The sequence below is a fragment of the Pelophylax lessonae genome (assembly GCF_965119305.1).
Source record: "Pelophylax lessonae genome assembly, chromosome: 10".
Lineage (NCBI taxonomy): Eukaryota > Metazoa > Chordata > Amphibia > Anura > Ranidae > Pelophylax > Pelophylax lessonae.
In genome coordinates, this window is record NC_138777.1 from 183,096,935 (window position 1) to 183,117,258 (window position 20,324).

Sequence of the window (20,324 nt, forward strand, 5' to 3'; positions counted from 1 at the left end):
TGAGTAACTAAAGAATGCATAAAAAAGACCCCAGATGGCAGGTTTTGTCCCTGCTGGGATGTCTGTTCAGAAGGAATCTTGCATGGAGACCTGTAACCTCCCTGGAAGAAGTGTCCTTAAGTGAGAGTCTTCTACTGTATGCTGAAGAATGTCCAGAGAGAGCTATGTGGATGTGACAGCTGGAGGGGAAAGAAGTATTCATTATTTACTAGGAAAAGAGACTGTGACTGCTCTTATAAGGCCTCATGCTAGCTAAGTTGAGAAATGGGACTGTGGCTGTTTTTGCACAGTAACAGATTCTCAGCTGAACCAAAAAAAAAATAATTGGGTTGAGATTCACCCGGCTATACCTGTGTATGCAAAAAGTACCGCTGCTATTGTTTTTTGGGTATCCTGCTACCTGGACCTCTCACCCAGGAGTTAGCAATAATAAATTAAAGCATTAAAGCGTTTGACGCCCAGTTTATTTAATCCACTACATGCCAAGCATCCTGCCTGAAAGTGGATGTGGAAGAGCTACAGGAAAGCTTGAGAACTGAATCATTTAGAGATGTACACTGCTAGAATACCTTGGGGGTGATCCTACACCACCTTGGGAATAGTGCCACAATTATAACTGCATTCTTTCAGAGGCTGCTAGGGCAAATACAAATTTACCATTTTTATCAAAATCCAGTTATACGTTTTTATATGTTCATAGTTCATACTGTATAATTGTCCTTCCAACTCCGTTCTGCAAATGGCAAGACTTACCTAGTGTTGGATTCACGGCCCTGGAAACTCACGAACGAGAACTTTGCTTTGTTCTCTACCTACGCATGCACAGGCTGCTTCTATTCAATTTTACACAGTTCTGCGCTACTAGTGAGAGTGTGCATGAGTAAGGAACAAAGTCAAGTCCTCCCACCGGGGGGCTTAATACTTTTCGGTTTGGTATTGAGCATTGTCCCTGTAGGATTTACAAACACAAATCTTGGAGGTTGGACGATTTTTGTAAGTGTGAATTGAGAGTTATGGGATTACCATCAATTACATGTTTTCCTTGATTATATAGTGTATTTGAATACGTTCCTTGGTTTATATGATGACTGTTATTGACAGGTCTAATATTCTGCTCACTGGCGATATATCTCCCTCCTGCGGGTGACCCATTGTGGTGGACTCTTCCTATCTGGCACCTGCTCTGGGCCTGTTGGGCTGGATCTGCACCATCTCACGTTGTTTGTCGTGCACTCAGGCATAGACAATCCTCTGGTTGGAGTGGTGAGGGCTGCATTGATATTTAAAAAATATGGTAAATACATTTGTGTGCATATACTTATGATATATTTTTTGTATTCAGCCAAGATTTGCATCTGCGCTTATTCTGAAGAAGCCGTCCAGGTGAAACCGGTCAATTAAAGCGTAGTTATATGTGAATTGATTTTATAATTGATGTTTTATTAAATACATTTTTTTTTTATATACACTAGATTTTTCTATTGTCTATTTCTCTTCAGTTTTTTTTTTCATTATAGTCTGTCATCTTATTTTTTTTTTTTCTTACACACACTTTTTTGTTTACAATGCATCTTTTTCTGCATTATTGAGGAGAAACAACACAGGGGCAGACTGTACAGTGAATTATTATTGCTATAGTTATAGTATTGTTAGTACGAGACATGGAGCAAGGGGTTAATGTACATTTTAATGCATAGGAAAGTTTTGGGGGAAAAGTAAGTAAAGGTGAGCTAACCCTTTAAAGTCCATCTATGGACTCCGTGCTTTGATATACTTTTTTTATTTCCCATTTGAGGGAACCAGATGGCCTGGTTGGAGCCAGGGTTGAGGCTGTCATACACTTTCTTATGGGGTTTTGCAGAAATGTGCGACTTCCAGGACTTTTCCCTTTTCCATTCTAGTGTTGATTGTTTGCCAGGGTTGTAGTGGGCGAGACCTGGTTCTGCGCATAGAGAGGGGAGCAAGTGCATCCAGAGAATATATCAGTAAATTGTTGTAGACTGAAGTGGCCAGGTATAGGCAGGACAGAGGTGTGATTTTGTCATAAAGGCATTGGAGGACAGGGGGTTGAATACACAGAGAGTGTGAAGTTGAAAAGGTTGTTGTCAGAGAGAGGAAAAGGGGTGTTAGAGAGGTTGTAGGAAGTGCAGAGGTGGGTGAATACAAGATCAGGGGTGTTGTCGGTGGAGTGGTTGTGGGTGTCCGTTGCCTTAGGTTAATGGATGAGGTTAGGTTGAGTAGATGAAAGGTGGGACCTCAGAGGTGAGAAAGTAGGATATCCAAGCTGAGAAGTCATCAAGTAAGCATGACATTGATCCAGGAGGCTGATAAATCAGTACAATCCTCAGAGAAACCAGAGAAAAAATATGCATACAATGTACTTCTAAAGTGCAGAGAGAGAGAGAAGTGTAGGAAGAAAATGAAAGGTGCTTTGTGGGGATAGAAGGATTCCAACTCCACCTCATTTACATGCTCAAGGTCTGGGCGAGTGGAGCCAGAGGCCACCATGGGGGAGGACAGCTGAAGAGGCAGAATTAGATTCCTGAAGCCAGGTTTGAGTAACAGTAAGTAGGTTGACGATGTTGGAGGGGAAAAGACAGAGGCAAGGTCGTAATTTCCATTTGTTTGAACAGTCAGTGCATTTTAGTAGTGGTTATGTTCTCTGTTCTATGCACACTACAAATCTCATTGTCCTTAGTCCATCTGGGGAGTGAGCAAGAGAGGGTGGCTATGAATATAGCCACACTGTAACATGAAGTCAGATCACAGCAGCAAAAAAAAAGAAAAGAAAAATAAATGTAGAGATTTGAAGGAGGCTGAGAGCAATAAAATTTACTTTTTAAAATTAAGACTACATACTTTAATAGATTTTTTTTAAACCAGTGTTTAGTGTCATTTTAAATACTTTTGGACCACCCATAACAAGCACTCGAATCAGGAAATCATTTAATTATCTGTGTACTTGCAAAAGAACATGATCAGAAGATTAGCAATGGTAGCTTTCATGTTTTTCAAACAAATTTATTCTAACCTGGAATTGCTCAATTTCCACAGAGCTAGTGATTAATAAAAACCCACATCTTCAATTTAATGTTTCAAATATTTAACATTTATTTAAAAAAAATATAACATATACATATCTGATTGTTTTTACAACAATAAAAATATGTATAATAAAGTTTTAGACTTGCAGTGTGGTGACAGTGAGTTTACTATAGCAGCGGATCTTATAAAAGGCTGGAAGGTATCTCCAGGTCTCCAGCTCTATTAGAATGAAGCCAGTCTCTCCCTGAGTAGGCAGGATGAGGCAAAAATAGAGAATCAGTCTAACTAAAAGTAAGATTTCAAAATAACTCTCTTAAAACGTATTTCCACTTTTGCAGTCAAATTATGTGTTTGTTATGTGTTCCTATTCATATGCCTATTTTTTTTTTTTTTATTTTAAGATATTTCTTTCTTTTTAGATCTTTTTCAGGACAAGGTGTCATGGCTGACAGCAAAGTTTTTCAACAATTAGAGTGAGTCTGTCCCAAGTCTGTCCTTATTAACATATAATGCAATAAGTCTATCACCTAAACCTCTAACCCTTTGATAGGACAGACAGTGTTCAAATCTAGTTACAACTGATAGCGAAGATCTGCCTGCACAGTACAGACTATTATGGCAAACACAGCTACCCAGCCCCCTCACAAACAAAGAGAATTAGGTAGCATTTTTTCTTGTTGGAGGGTCCATAATAGAGCATCTAAAAAAAAAAGTAAGCTGAAGTTTTTAAATATTTTTTTACGTTACTTATAAGTTACCGGTATGTTATGTGAATCAGGTACTGTAACAAATATAAAGTAGGTGGTATCCCAATTTGTCCACAAAAGTGGAAATACATCTTGAAGGCTCACCTCTGACAATATTTATATTGCAAAAAAAATAAAATATCATACAGGAATAGAAAATTCCTACTTAAAGGGTATTTTCACTTTTTCCAAAATAATGAAAAGTTAAACTAACTCCAAATTTCTTGTCCACCCCTCTAGACCCTGCATTCCATAGCGGACATGATTCAGATTCAAAATACTTTAATAATCCCAAAAGGAAATTGTTATTAATCCCAAAGGGAAATTATTATTAATCCCCAAGGGAAATTGTTATTTTGATTCCCCTGCTGCCAGTGTAGTGGTCTGTACACCATGCACCGCAATATACAGCCATGTAAGTGGCAGGTGCTTATTGGTCCATGTGACTGTGCTGCCCAGTAAGAAGCTCATCTGAGTCTTCTTGTTCTGGTAAAGTGTCCCAGAAGGAAATAAGTGCTTCTCATTAGTCAACAGTCAGGTGGTCATGCTGACCAATAAGCACTTGCTGTTGCAAGCATCATGATGGATACTCACTGCTGGGCTGTTTATTGCATTCTATAGTGTACAGGGCACTACACACCGGTAACACAGGGTTTAATGGCTGCTATGTACAGAGGGGTCAGGAGGGGTGGCCATGGTATCTGGAGCCATTTTCACCTTTTTAATTTTCATGAAAAGGTCAACTTACCCTTAAAAGTCTATTCTAGGATAAGAAACGTATGCAGTTCTTCCCTGAAATATACTGTAGTCAGATTTCCCCATGTTGTATCCCTTTAAACACCCTGATTGTACAAAACAATACCTGTCAATCTGTCCGGAATGCTCTGAGTTCCTAAGTTCTATCATGGGCTGCCAACACACAGCATTTTTATGGACTGAATGGTGTCAATCTCCCCTTCCCAGTTTGTTTGTTTTTTAATTTGTTAAACTACTCAAACCCTCCCACTCCCACATCTCTACAATATAGACAGTAAGGGTCCATGTATAAAACATTGCGGATGTCTTAACCATCCACACAGGCACCAGGAATGTTTGTTATATTGTTTGAAATATAATTATCTACTAAGATTGCCAACACCATCTAGTAGTCACAATGTAGTATTATCCTGAAATACCTGAATCAAAAACAAAAAATCTGCAATGTAGACACTAAATGGAGCAGACGATTATGGGATATAATTATCCACTTGACGATCAGTGATGTACTGGTATTTTGCTGGACTTCAAGTGGCTATACCAGGATGATGTCTGCAGCTGCAGGTTTCATCCAGGGATTGTTTTTTAAACCAATGGTTGGCTTTCTTGTAAAAGCAATCCTAGCCGCTAGTTAGCTGCTGGATTGCTTTCACAAGCAGTGAGAGGGGAACGTCCCTTCCCTTCTGAGGCTTTCTTGGGTTCTCCAGTACCACCAGAACACCCAAGCGACCAGCCGGCAGAAGCTATACAGGTTTTCAGAGACCGGAATGGCTCTGATCACCTCTATGCTACAGGAAACCGGAAGCGATGAGCATTCATCACTTTCGGTTTCCCCGGATGTAAACAGCGCCATTTTTAAAAAGGTAAAGCATCTGATCACACTGATCTTGGTGTGATTAGATGCTTTTAAGGGCAGAGGAGACCTCAGATCCCTGTGATAACAATAAAAGTGATCAAAGAAAGACCCTTTACACTTCTAAATTCTGTGTGTGTGACAACATTCAGATCAAAACTGAACTGCGAATTAAAGAAAATGATTTATAAAAACATAAAATTCAAAATTCACATCTGCGGACCAAACTCCCAGCAAGCTTTGGAAGTCATCACAGCTTTTAATTAAATATAAATAATTATTTGACATTGCTTTCAGTTATCTTTTTCTAATATTTTCATTCTCAATTGTGTACAGTAAGAAGAAATCCTTTTTCTTCTCGATTGTCTATATATGCCAACTGTGCTGTGGTCCTACATTTACTGCAGCAGACTTACATCACCTTACTCTTTTCTATGGCATCCAGTGCTAACACAAGCTGTAAATGGAGCACTAGAGGAACCAAGAAACTCAAATAAAAGAAACTGAACCTCTGCATCCTGAATTATGTGTCACAGATAAAAATTACATGACAACTTACTTATCAGCCATGATCAATATAGGCCATGATGCTGATCACTTATAGAACTTTGAAAATGTTTTAGTTTCTTTATTTTTGCTGGTTCTTCATCTTTTCTCCGTTCAGGCCTGCTGAAACATTATTGATGTTGATTGCAGAAATGTCCCAGTGTATAATGATTAGTTATCAGTTATTGTGTGGGATGAAGATTCCATGCAGGTCCAGATGCATGTTGGCATTGATACTGGCATGGCCTATTTCTTTAAATGTTTTGGCATCCAGTATGAGTAGAAATGAAGATTTATTTGGATCAGAAGACACAATGGAAGATAATACAACCCCTGCAATGATAAAATTAATATATAATGAGTATTGAGGGATTCTGAAAGAAGGACCATATACTGCAGGTTATAAATTACATTTTAGCCTTTACTGCAACACTGTATAGACAGGGAAGATACACTGGAGGATTTTCAATTTACAGATTTATACAATCTCATTTTGAACTTGTAAAAGGAAAAGTGTTAATTCTTGGAGAATTTTGTATTTTATTTATAATTAACTCTAACTGACATGTCCATATATTTTTAGAGTTTCTTAATAGGTTGGTGGTTATCCTTACCATGTTCTCTGAGACGTTAGCCAATCTCATGTGTGTCGCTGAAGCTATACACTCGGTGTACAATATATCCCTGTAATCTGATTCAGAACATAACTCTTCCAATCAATCTTTTGGCTTAACCTCACGCTTCCACATTTTTTTGCCCTACCGGATGGTCTGCATTGGGTACAACAGGGCTTTCCATATGTGACGGAGTGCCTAGCACCCTACTTGGGTGCCTCCCTCAAGATATAGTTTCCTCCAAAATCAGGTAAGAGCTTGAGCACATTATCCTAAACAATGCAAACTATAAACAGTAATATATTTAAAATATCTAAGGAATAGACAACATAAATAGTAAGCTAATTGATAACTAGTCACCTAGACAAGCCTAAGTGACTCAGGTCACTGACCACCCAGACAGGGCTTTGATTAATCAGGGATCCCACCCCACCTCAGACTGTCCAGCAACAGTCTATGAGACAAAACTTAAACAATGTTCCAGCAGTCTGAAAAAGTGGAATACCTTTATCTTCATAGATTTCTTGATGGCGATTGTTGATACATTTTTATGTCACAAATTGGGGAGCCTCTCCAACCCAGTCTGCAGGAGGGTCACCATATTTCCTCTGACTATTCACATGTACAAGATTAATATTACACCATTCCATCCACTCCAGAAGCGAAGCTTAATTGTCTTTATTCAGAAAATGTATCACATTGTTGTCCATAATTAGAGAATGATCTGCTCTCTCTATTGGATTAGAGGCTGACATGAGCTTTTTTCAATGCTCTGACCGGGAGAAGCAGACAAAATCCCCAGACTCCTCCATGGGCCATAATCAGTGGTTAGAAGGCTAGCCCCTTGTCCCCTCTAAAAGCTTCTGTCTTGGTTAGGTTTGTCACACAATATATTCACCAACTGTATTTCTAGGGCTCTTTTATAACTTTTTATCCCTGTACTACAACAGATGCTAGGTATCACATTAAATTGGCATTTTAGATACTTACAGTGTAGCCATGCTGCTGAAGTCCAGTTAGGACTCTGGGAGGAGATGTACATTTTCAAAATTCCAACTTAGAGACAGCCCCACTTCAACAGTTCATACACATCTCACTTCCACCTTCTATCCCATTCTTCTTGGTGGTAAGTTCCCCCCTCTCCTCAAAGCACTACTTAAAGAGGTTCTAAAGGCTGAAGGTTTTTTCACCTTTATGCACTCTATGAACGAAAGTAAAAAACCTTCTGAGTGCAGCTCACCTCCTAATACTTACTTAAGCCTGATCTGGATTGAGTGATGTGCATGAGAGTAGCTGCTCTTCTGGCTCTCTCCCTCCTCGTTTGCTCAGATACAGCAAGGGGAGCCATCGGCTCCCCCTGCTGTCAATCACAACCAGTGAAAAGGGAGTGAGGGCAGGGCTGAGCCGAGCCCTGTTCTGTGTGTCCATGGACACACAGAGCAGCGCTTGGAAGCGAGAACGCACAAGTGCCCCTCGGGGGCACTCAGCAGGGGGGAGGAGTCCAGAGCGCTTGTGGGAGACCCGAAAAGAGGAGGATTGAGGCTGCTCTGTACAAAACCATTGCACAGAGCAGGTAAGTATAACATGTTTGGTATTTTTTTTAAATTTTCCTTTAGTATCACTTTAAGGTTAATAGTTGATAACCTAAATTGGTTCCCCTTGTGCAGTCCCTGCATTACAGTAAAAAATTTCCTGGTGTTTGCATCGCCCCCTCACAACCCCTTTATCCTTACTTGGGTCCTTTTTTGATCCAGCGCTGTATGCATTTGCAGTGGCTTTCTCATCTCTCTCTGCTCACAGAGGCAGCAGCAAGACCCATTGGCTACTGCTGCTGTCAATCAAATTCTGTGAGTACAAAGCGGGAAGCGGGGTTGAGTGATGCTGTGTGTGTCAATAGATGTACACAGCCTGGCCTGGGATCGACTCCACATAGCAAGTGTCTTTCTATGGGGGCACACAAAGAAAAGGAGGAGCAAAGAGCATCAATAGAGGACCCCAGAAGGGGAGGTCCAGGGCTGCTGCGTGCAAAACAATTAAGATTTTAATGGTTGGGTTTTCATCTTCTTTTAAAGAGCAGTAGGGTGGATCAGAAAGTGGAAGGGCTGAGGCAAGCTCTGCTTATACAGTAGTAGGTGAGATTTTCATATAATTGCAGCTATTTCCACAGAACATTTTAGCTCTAAAATTAAACTCTGAATGAGTAAAACACTTCAGAGAAAGAGGCTGACAGAAACTTGAAGTTCAATAAAGTTTTATTGTTTGTCTGTTGCTGCTGTAGTGTGGCCTTTAAAGACTATTTTGACCAGTGGGTTCACCAAGGCTAGCTTCACACCTTTATGTGCATGTTGTCATGTGTTTTTACATGCCTTATCAATAATCATGCATTTTAATTGTGTCACCATTGACATTAGACCCTTCAATGTGTGTTGATGCATTAAAAAAAACAAAAACAAATGTCACACAGACATGAACTGGCACCATTCAAATCAATGGCTAACCTGAAGTGTATTAAAATCTATGCATTAAAATGCATAGGTATGAATGAGCACTATAACTGCAACTTTCACGAAAAGTTGGGTGTAAATTGCCTACGTTTGTTGCAGGCTTATGTTATTAATGTCTTTGTGAAAGTAGTAGGATGAAACCAACTAAAACTTACCATCATCTTCTTCTTTGGCATCTGGATGTGGTACAAACACAGGTTCAGCAGGCCAGCACATGTCATCAGTCCATTCAAGCATTTCCTTTGTAACAAGGTCAAACTTCACTATCTAAATATTGTACAACAGAGATATGGTTATTACAAACACAGCAAACACATGCATTTAGAAAGATGTCAGTTTTGATTACATTGACATATGCATACTTTGTTGCTTCATAAATATGAGTAGGACTTTAAGCAGTATTAAACCCAAAAGCAAACATTTATTATACAGCAGCTTACCAATTCTTAGATGTGATGGGTGCAATAATTTTCTTTTTTTAGGCTCTCTTTTATTTTCACCTAAGAAAGGAAATGGTCTGTGTCTGCACTATGGATCTGGGAAGATCTCTGTCTTCCTAGATCCATGGTGCAAACACAGAATGGCCCTCACACCTCTCAGCCAGGACAAGAAGCCTCCATCTTCCATCGGGGATACAGAGGAGAAACAGAGAAGAGCCTCAGATAGGTCAGAGCAGAATCAGCTTCACGTCTACAGTCTGCACATTGCAGGCCTAGGACCCCCACATGGTGGAATGACACTTTAAGGGGAACTTTCCCCTGATTGTGGACACTTGTGAGCAGGAGGAAGAGAAGCCGAGAGTTGGGAGAGATTTCCCCCTTCATGTCCAGTCACTGTGCTAGGAAGAGTCAAAAGTCAACCAACTATAGAAGACTCATCAAAGGAGCTCCACATCAACCTCCAGAACAGGACACCGTCAGCCAGGGCAGGGTGGCAATTGATCAATGTGTATTTATGCCCCCCATCTGTGGATGATCCCTCTGGAAATCTGAATGCGACAGGAGGCCACTGTGCTTCATAGAAAAAGTTCAAGGCTTATTGATGTCCGCTATCTGGTGAGTGTATAGATTGGTGGAGGTGCACAGTCGTGGCAGTCCATATTTTTTACATGCTGGGTGAAGTGCTTCTTTTTTTGATGCTTGACAATATTTAATTGCTGGTGAGTGTTTCAGACACAGCACACCTACCATTGGAATCTTTCTGAACGTAGGGAAGAATACCCTCAATCACGGCACAGATTTATTTATTTTAGAACTTTATTTGCTTATCACTTATTAAGATTTTTTGTATGTTTGTCGCAATTGAGCCCTGCCCCCCATTTCCTTGTTATTGACTTTTGAAGGTTTTATATTTACTTTTGTGTGCTAGCTACTTACCTATTCATACAGTGCTTACTTGATTTTGATTTCATTTTCATCCGATGATTTGGCCAGCAAGTCTGTTGTTTTTCAGTTACAGGGTTGAGACAAACTATTTACTACTGACAGGGGTGCTTAAAGTGATCAGCTTTTATATATCTAGGTAAAACCTTTATCTCAATAGGAAAAAAATTGTGGCTGTTACTTCTTAAAAGGGGTTAGCTGGAGTTTGGCTTTAACGTTAGTGCATTTAAATCTGCTTGGCTTCAATGGTAGTATAGTAGTATAGTGTAGATGTCGATCAGTATATATATATATATATATATATATATATATATAATGGAGGCATTCCCCAGTAATAAACAGGGAATGAAAATAATTATATATATATATATATATATATATATATATATATATACTGATCCGCACCTACACTATACATTTTTTGGTAGGTCTGTATGGCCTGAGAATGAGACTCTTGCTGTTTGGGCTATAGAGCGTCCGGTGTGAACATCTCCCTTTTGGACTGACTTGTTCTCAATCTTCCCTCATACCACCCTGCTTGCATGGGTGCCCTATGTTCTCTTTTTCTTCCCCCTTGGGATCTGGGTAGGTACTTATGAGTACTCAAAGGTACATCTATAGTAGCATACTATGTTATACAGTATGTTTAATGTTCAAAAATGTAATATGATAGATTAATGATGTTGAAACAGACGCATGCATTTTTGTATTATGTAGTAATTATACTGTATTTCCCGGTATCAAGTGGAAAGCTGTAGGTGAAACGCGTAGCGATTCATCGGTTTACCACGCTTGAGATCCCTGTTTGGCCAGACGTTAAAGATCACCACAGATTCTGCGCTAACACGTACCAGATCTTAGCTGTATATGGGCATGTAACAGGTTCTTTTGCAAATACTCACCTACCGTGTATAGGGGGATGTTGTATTGTTTCCTACACACAACTATCTTTCTGATATGGTTTTAGTATCTTTTATCATGTTGTTACAATGAAAAAAAAATGTATTTGTACTTTTTGACTACTCGTGTTTCCTTATGGGAATATTAGTGGCTACCTTAAAAGTCCTACCTATTCCTTATCTATTTGCTATGCACTAACTGGATGTGGTGCCACATACTTCTAAGTCACGTCTTAATTTCTAATATATACAGATGCAAAGTATGATCTTTACCTTGGTGGGAATTGGGCGCCATTCAACATGAGAAGCATAAACATATCTGTATTTCTTGCTGTTGTAAGCGTAGTTAATTCTAGGTAGTTCGATTCCTAGGAGTACAAGACACAAGATTACATAACAGTCATGAGAAATCTAAGGTGCTAGCTGATACTACTTTTTCATCCCCTAATGGAAAAAAAATGGTGGCTATAGATTTGGCTTATAATATGAATGACATGAACATAATTCTAAAGATACTTTTTAAAAAGAATAAATAAAAACAAGTCATACCTACCTGCTCTGTGCAATGGTTTTACACAGAGCAGCCCCAAACTTAAACTTCTGGGGTCCCCCACCAGCCCCTCTAGCCCCTCCCCCTTCCAAGTGCCCCCATAGCAAACTGATTACTATGAGGCACTCATGCGGACTACCTTCTGAGTCATGCTGTTTGTGTCTATTGACACACACCGATCGGCTCTGTTCCGCCCCCTACTCACATGGTGTGATTGACAGCAGCCAATGGCTCCTGCTGCTCCCTCGATGTCTTGTGAGAAGAGATTGAGCAAAAAGAGCCACTGCTCTCGGGCACAGTGCTGGATCGAGATCAGGCTCAGGTAAGTATTTAAGGTGGGCTGGGGGGAGGGAACTGATCACAGAAAGTTTTTTTACCTAATGCAGAGAATGCATTAAGGTAAAAATACTTCTGCCTTTAGAACCGCTTTAAAGTCACTACCCAAGTTGCACATTTCAAAATAATATAAATACATATAAAAAAAGGTAGTTTTCTTTTGCATGGTTCAATAAGTCATTTTAATTCGTTTTATTATTTTTTTTTTCTTATGTTCAATCGGTTTTTAGTAGATTTCCAAACAAAATCACGAACAATACAGAGAAAAAAAAGATAACATTGATAATATATAAACTACTGTCATTGCAATCTGGAAAGCTTAAGGTACATGCCAGGTAGTTACCAGAAATGTACAGTAATATAAACTGTGACTTTATTAATCAAATAATAATTGCAAGGTATGGTATCATTGAGCCTCGTGTGTGTGCCTCAACTGCACGAGAGACCCGATTTTATGAGATTTAGCTCAATCTAGATCGCAGAACAAACTAGCACACAGGAGAAACCAGCAACATTAATATAGAAATATATAGTACATGGTGAAACAAGAGATCAGAATCTCTTGTATGGAAGAAGTAGGTATGGAAACTGGGTTTACTTATAGTAACCCAGGTTACTAGGTTATAGTAAGGTTAAGAGAAAGATAAGAGGATTCGAAGAGAGAAAGAAAAAAGAGAAACAAGAGAAAAAAAAAACACTAAAGGGGACAAGGTAAAAGGTAATCTCTACCCCTGAGAATGGCCCGGATCATCCGCTACAAAGGCTGAGGAGAATTGGAAATGGAGCCATACAGTCCACATATTGGAGTGGGCTTCATTTGTGCCTGTGTCCCAGGAAATTATGAGTTCCAAATGTTCGATCCTGTCCATTTCACATGTTCAATCTGCTATGGAGTGTGCAAGCGGCTGCCTCCAACGTCTAGCAATCACAGAACGGGCAGAAGTCAGGAAGTGTCGAATTAGGGTTTTTAAATTTGTTTATAGGAACCGGGCAACATGGACAGTATGGTTATACGAGGATCATTCGAGAACCTGTCCCCTGTGAGTCATACAGGTGAAGAATTTTATCCCAGAAGGGAATAATCCGCGGACAGGAGCTCCATATGTGCGACATGGTGCCAGGTGCCTGCAAACATCTTCAGCATGTATCTGGTATGGCATGGTCAATTTTATGTAGGACAGTAGGGCAACAATACCACCTAGATAAGATTCGGTAATAGCGCACTTGGGCTATAGAGCTGACGAACAATTTAAAAGGAAGTGCCAGTGTTTTGTTCCACTCCATCTCCACACCAGGTACACACAGTTCCCGTTCCCATTTAGAAATAAATGGAGGAGGGTCAGGGTGGGTTTCTTGTAACAAGATCTGATAAAGTTGGGATAACAAGTGTCCTGGTCTGTCAGATTGGGACAGTATTGATTCAAAGATTGTTTTTGATCTAGTCAGTTCATAGTTTTATTATTTTGATGGAGGTATACCTAAAATGAAATAATGAATAAAAATTTTATAGTGTGACAATGCTTGATACTAATGACAGCTTCATATTTCATTGCTGATTCTATTGTAGCTCAGTTATAAGCTGCTTCTGGCAGTTATAGATGTGAGATATATTGTATATATATATATATATATATATATATATATATATATATATATATATATATATATATATATATATATAGCACCCTCCTAGATAGATGCTAGGTTAAAAGCATTGTTATGCTCTATCTGCTTATCAGGGGAGCCTGATCTGTTAGTTATGCCTGTTACATGTGTCCAGGTGTGAGTCACTTGGTCTGAGGGAGTGTCCCCACTGTATCCAATAGGGGAGCCTGTTGGACAGTGGAGGAAACCTGACCAGTGGCAAACGGGCTTTTGTGGCAGTTCCAGTGGGAGGGCACCACTGCAGTGCATCCTGGGATTGACCATAAAAGCCAAGGGCACATGTGACAGGGCATCTTTGGCGGGAAGCATGGTCCCAGTAGGAGGGTGACGGCTGTCTCTCCTCCTCCTGCAGCCTGAGGAAAGTGGTCACGGGCAGTCAGCCTGGTGAGCCAAGTGTGGAGCTGAACCTCAAAGAGTCCTGGAAAGCTGATGGTGGAGCTGCGGGCAGAGTCAACTGGGAAAAACAGTGTCCGTGAGTACCAGGGGGCTTGCCAAGGGGTCTACCCAGGAAGGGGGACCACTCCAGTGAGGTTAGAGGACAGAGGGTCAGCTCACATAGTAAGCAAGAGTAAAGGGGGTGCCGAGTAGAACCCTAGAGTAAGGGTAAAAAGGGGGTGCCAAGCGGGGCCCTGAAGAGTATTTCGCTACATAGTTTGCCTATCAGACACTTCACTTCAGTGGCAAGGTGAAGCAGTGGCCTTGCCACACTCAACATAGCTAGAAGTCCTTAAGTTGTGCATAGTTCATTCAGTTGGAGTATCCCACTCATCCCTTCTCCTATCCCAAGTTCCAGAATAAAACAACAAAAAAACAAATCTCCTGGACTGTTTCCTGACTGAGCCAAGTACTTAAAGCACTGAGAGTCGATAAGTTGTTGCTATAGGTAACCCAGGGGAACCTAGGGAGTAGTGCTATATATATATATATATATACATACTATAATGATAATTTGTTTCAGCTTCTTGCAGTCCCTTGTATAGCAGAGGTCAGACTTGGGTAGGTAGAAGCGCAAGGAGCCAATTAGTTGTGCTACAGTGCAACCAGCATGCTGATAGAAGGAGACAGCAGAATGGCCTGCTACTTCTTTTTACTGTACAGTCACAGGCTGGGGGAGAGGGGAGAATACCTGTAACACTTACTGAATTGCAGCAGAAAATAATCAGGCTTCCTTCCCTGACAGTCAGAGCATGGACATACATACAAATCCTTTGGCAGGTAAAACAGCTCTCTTATATGTATTCCATTTGTGGATTAAGATATTTGCTTGGAGTTCAGCTTTAAGCTTCTTATCCTGTTGTTCAGTGAGCCTTAGGGAATAACTGTGATCTCCCTACCTTCACATTTGATCTCCGGCTGGCAATATATCTCTCCTTCTTTAACTTTGACCGCTGTTGCAGTAGTTTCAGAAAGCCGTACAAGGTTCATTCCCACTTCTGCTTTCTTTAAAGTTAAATAGAGAATGTTAATAGTTATTTTAAATAGCGTGTATACACAATGCAGTAGCAAGCTATATAAATGGACAACGTGGAAGAATAAGTACGTGTCAAAAAGCACAGATAATGAAAAAATAATAAAAATATCGGCATACACTACTATTTGCATAGTACACACTAAATACAAATATTAATAATAATAATACACAATTTATATAGTATCAAAGGTTTTTCACAGAGCTTTACAATATAAAGTATCCCTACAATAAAAATCAATGCAATTCTTCCTTTACAGTTTCTAATGCAGTATTGGAGGAGATGCAAAGATTTACCAATACATATTTTATAATGAATCCTGTACTTTTTGCTGCAGCTATAAGCATGGATGTTGCTGCTGCTCATGGATTTTGGGATCCAAATATCTGTCGGCTGTTAGTAAAAAAGAATTGCCATTGGCTTAGTTTGCAAATAACAGCTGTGACCTTACAATATATATGATCAAAATAAGATCATAAAAAATCTATTTGTACTATTTTACTAATTTCTTGTATAACAGATTTCAAAGACTACTTCCAAATTCCAAGTAACTAATGCCTAGTAATATGTTTTGCAGGATATTCAGGAAAATCCCATACACAGGATTTATTCTGACTGTTTACTTCTTTAATATTTACAATTCTAAGAAGAACACGGCTCCTGCTAATCTTGGCAGGAATAAATCATAATCGCAAGAATTTTGCAGCACCCTTTCCTCATTATACAGTGCATCCGGAAAGTATTCACAACGCTTCACTTTTTCCACATTTTGTTATGTTACAGCCTTATTCCAAAATGGATTAAATTCATTATTTTCCTCAAAATTCTACAAACAATACCAGATAATGACAACGTGAAAGAAGTTTGTTTGAAATCTTTACAAATCTATTACAAAAAAATCCCATGTACATAAGTATTCACACCCTTTGCTCAATACTTTTGTTGAAGCACCTTTGGCACCAGTTACATCATCAAGTCATTTTTGAGTATAATGCTACAAGCTTGGCACACCAATTTTTGGGCAGTTTCTCCCATTCTTCTTTGCAGTACCTTTCAAGCTCCATCAGGTTGGATGGGGAGCGCCTGTGCACAGCCATTTTCAGATCTCTCCAGGGATGTTCAATCGGGTTCAAGTCTGGGCTGGCTGGGCCACTCAAGGATATTCACAGAGTTTTCCCGCAGCCACTTCTTTGTTATCTTGGCTGTGTGCCTAGGGTCACTCTCCTGTTGGAAGATGAACCCTGGCCCCAGTCTTAGGTCCAGAGCGCTCTGAATCAGGTTTTTATTAAGGATGTATCTACATTGCTGCAAATTGAACAATATAATAGCGCACACATACACAAAAAAAAGTTGCTTACAAATCTTGCAAGGCTACTTAAAAACACCTGCTCTTATTAAGTAAATATGGGGGTTTAGTCACACCATATGGCCATATTGTGCTTAAGCCCACCATTACGTCAAAGTACCCCATTTTCAGTGGGTCCTACACTATTCATAGAAAAGATAAATCTCACTTTTCAGAACCATAGGGCATAATCATTCCTTGCATGGGAGAAGTTTGTTAACTGCAGATTCCTCTGCTAAAACTGCAATGAAGGGACCCCTCCTATAACTGCTCACGGGTGGACAATGATAATGAGGTATTGGTGTTGGAGAGTGGGGTGCTCCACCCAGAAGTCTGGTCAGGACTAAACATGTAACAAAAAGATATTGGGGGGCACACCCTAAACACACAATTCTAAGGTTGGTGCTGCTAAAAGACCAATATACAAAATGAACAATATAATAGCGCATACATACACAAAAAAAAAGTTGCTTTCAAATCTTGAAAGGCTACTTAAAAACACCTGCTCTTATTAAGTAAATATGGGGATTTCACTACTCCTTTGGCGGTGCGTAGGTGTCGGGCACGATGGGTGGAGGAGGTACTGGACTTGGATGGTGATGATTGGGATGATATGTGGTGTGCTCCCTTCGCTTACCTGGTCTCTGCTAGGGACCGCCTGATACATTTTAAGTTCCTGCACAGGATCTATTATACACCGGCAAGGCTGGCCCGTTTCTATCCCACGTCTTCTGTGGAGTGTTGGCGTTGTTCCCACTCTCCGGCGGATTTTAGTCATATTTTCTGGTGTTGCCCGGTGGTCCGGGATTACTGGACTGCTGTGCTGGCCTGCATTACAGAGGTGGTTAAGATCCCGGTTCCTAATTCTGTTGAGGTCTGTCTTCTGGGATTGGTCGATGGTTTGGCCCCTGCGAGGGCCATTCGTACGCTAGTCAGCTTGCTCCTCTTTTATGCCCGTAAGGCCTTGCTCCTACACTGGAAGAGCCTGTTAGCCCCCACCATCCTCTTTTGGAAGAGTCTGGTCAATAAGGTGACTCCGCTCTATAAGACCACGTATCTCAGCAGGGGATGCCCTCACAAGTTTGATAAGGTATGGAAGCTGTGGATTGACTCCCCGGCCTTGACCTCTGCTGGACAGTCTTAGGGAGCCTTTTGTACTTATAATATGTGAGGGCTGGGGGATGAGTTATTGAATGCCTGTGTCACCTGTCTACAGCATTGAAGCTGTCCATTTTTCCTTGTCTTTCCATTTATTTGCTTCTCCTTTATGATTGAACGCTGCTGCTGCTAATTGCTGCTCGCTTGCTCTGTGATGTTTCTATGCCCTAAGGGCCTTTTGATGTTGGGTTGAACTAATCTTGAGGGGTTGTCTTTCCTCCTTAGGGGGGCTTTGTTTCTGCATATGGAGACCACTGGGTGGAGCCTGGGGAGGGAGGTGGGTGGGGGGGGGGGGGTTGGGTGACCTGTTGTCCCCTGTTTCTTTTTCTGTGTTTGCCCTGTGTGGCATTGTGATGTGTTATGTGTTGTCTTTTCTTGAAAACCTTAATAAACAGAAATTTATAAAAACAAGTAAATATGGGGATTTAGTCACACCATATGGCCATATTGTGCTTAAGCCCACCATTACGTCAAAGTACCCCATTTTTTTTTCTACATTGCTGCATTCATCTTTCCCTCAATCCGGACTAGTCTCCCAGTTCCTGCAGCTGAAAAACATCCCCACAGCATGATGCTGCCACCACCACCATGCTTCATTGTAGGGATGGCATTGGCCAGGTGATGAGCAGTGCCTTATTTCCTCTAGACATGATGCCTACCATTTAGGTCAAAGAGTTTAATCTTTGTTTCATCAGACCACAGAATGTTGTTTCTCATGGTCTGAGAGTCCTTCAGATGCCTTTTTGCAAACTCCAGGCGGGCTGCCATGTGCCTTTTACTGAGGAGTGGCTTCTGTCTGGCCACTTTACCATACAGACCTGATTGGTGGAGTGCTGCAGAGACGGTTGTTCTTCTGGAAGGTTCTCCTCTCTCCACAAAGAAATGCTGGAGCTCTGTGTCTTGGTCACCTCCCTGACTATGGCCCTTCTCCCGCGATCGCTCAGTTTGGCCTAGGTTCTAGGAAGAGTCCTGGTGGTTCCAACATTTACAGATGATGGAGGTCACTGTGCTCATTTGGACCTTCAATGCTGCACACATTTTTCTGTACCTTTCGCCAGATCTGTGCCTCGATACAATCCTGTCTCGGAGGTCTACAGACAATTCCCTAGACTTCATGGCTTGGTTTGTGCTCTAACATGCACTGTTAACTGTGGGATCTTATATACACATGTGTGTGCCTTTCCAAATCATATCCAGTCAACTGAATTTACCACAGGGGGACTCCAATCAAGTTGTAGAAACATCCCAAGGATGATTAGTGGAAACTTGGGCTCAATTTTGAGTGTCATGGCAAAGGCTGTGAACACTTATTTACGTGCAATTTTTTCCAGTTTTTATTTTTAATACATTTGCAAAGATTTCAAACAAACTTCTTTCATGTTGTCATTATAGGATATCATTTGTAGAATTTTTACGAAAATAATTTAATCTATTTTGGAATAAAGCTGTGACATAACAACATGTGGAAAAGGTTAAATCCTGTAAATACTTTCCGAATGCACTGTATGTACCAGTAAGGCATGGAGCTGCAAAGCTCGCAAACAGTTTGCTGAAGACAAGCAGACTAAGGACATGGATTACTGGAACCAAGTCCTGTGGTCTGATCAGACCAAGATAAACTTATTTGGTTCAGATGGTGTCAAGCGTGTGTGGTGGCAACCAGGTGAGGAGTATAAAGACAAGTGTGTCTTGCCTACAGTCAAGCATCGTGGTGGGAGTGTCATGTCTGGGGCTACATAAGTTGCCAGCAGCACTTAGGGGAGCTACAGTTCACTGAGAGAACCATGAATGCCAACATGTACCGTGACTTTTGGAGACTGGGCTGCAGGGCAGTATTTCAACATGATAACAACCTCAAACACACCTCTAAGACGACCACTGCCTTGCTAAAGAAGCTGAGGGTAAAGGTGATGGACTGGCCAAGCATTTCTCCAGACCTAAACCCTATTCAGCATCTGTGGGGCATCCTCAAACGGAGAGTGGGGGAGCGCAAGGTCTCTAACATCCACCAGCTCTGTGATGTTGTCATGGAGGAGTGGAAGAAGACTCCAGAGGAAACATGTGAAGCTCTGGTAAACTCCATGCCCAAGAGGGTTAAGGTTGTGCTGGAAAATAATGACATAATCACTTAGGGGTGTACTCACGTTTGTTGACAGCGGTTTCGATATTAATGGCTGTGTGTTGAGTTATTTTGAGGGGACAGTAAATGTACACTGTTATACAAGCTGTACACTCACTACTTTACATTGTAGCAAAGTGTCATTTCTTCAGTGTTGTCACAACCAAAAGATATAATAAAATATTTACAAAAATGTGAGGGGTGTACTTACTTTTGTGAGACACTGTATGTATTTATATATATATATATATATATATATATATATATATATATATATATATATATAGATATAGATATAGATATAGATAGATATTTATATCTATCTATATCTATCTAT

General features: G+C 40.5%; 1 protein-coding gene across 1 annotated transcript in view; it reads right to left on the reverse strand.

The window, feature by feature from the left end:
- Positions 1–6,124: 6,124 nt before the first annotated feature.
- Positions 6,125–20,324, reverse strand: part of LOC309565618 (beta,beta-carotene 15,15'-dioxygenase-like) — a gene marked incomplete at its 3' end in the record, with an annotated part of 51,617 nt that continues 37,417 nt past the window's right edge. The window contains exons 8-11 of the mRNA XM_082270573.1: positions 15,231–15,336; positions 11,619–11,713; positions 9,220–9,331; positions 6,125–6,279 (exon numbers count right to left, since the gene is read on the reverse strand). Of these exons, the coding sequence (XP_082126699.1) occupies positions 6,125–6,279; positions 9,220–9,331; positions 11,619–11,713; positions 15,231–15,336 (468 nt within the window). The remainder of the gene's footprint in view (positions 6,280–9,219; positions 9,332–11,618; positions 11,714–15,230; positions 15,337–20,324) is intronic.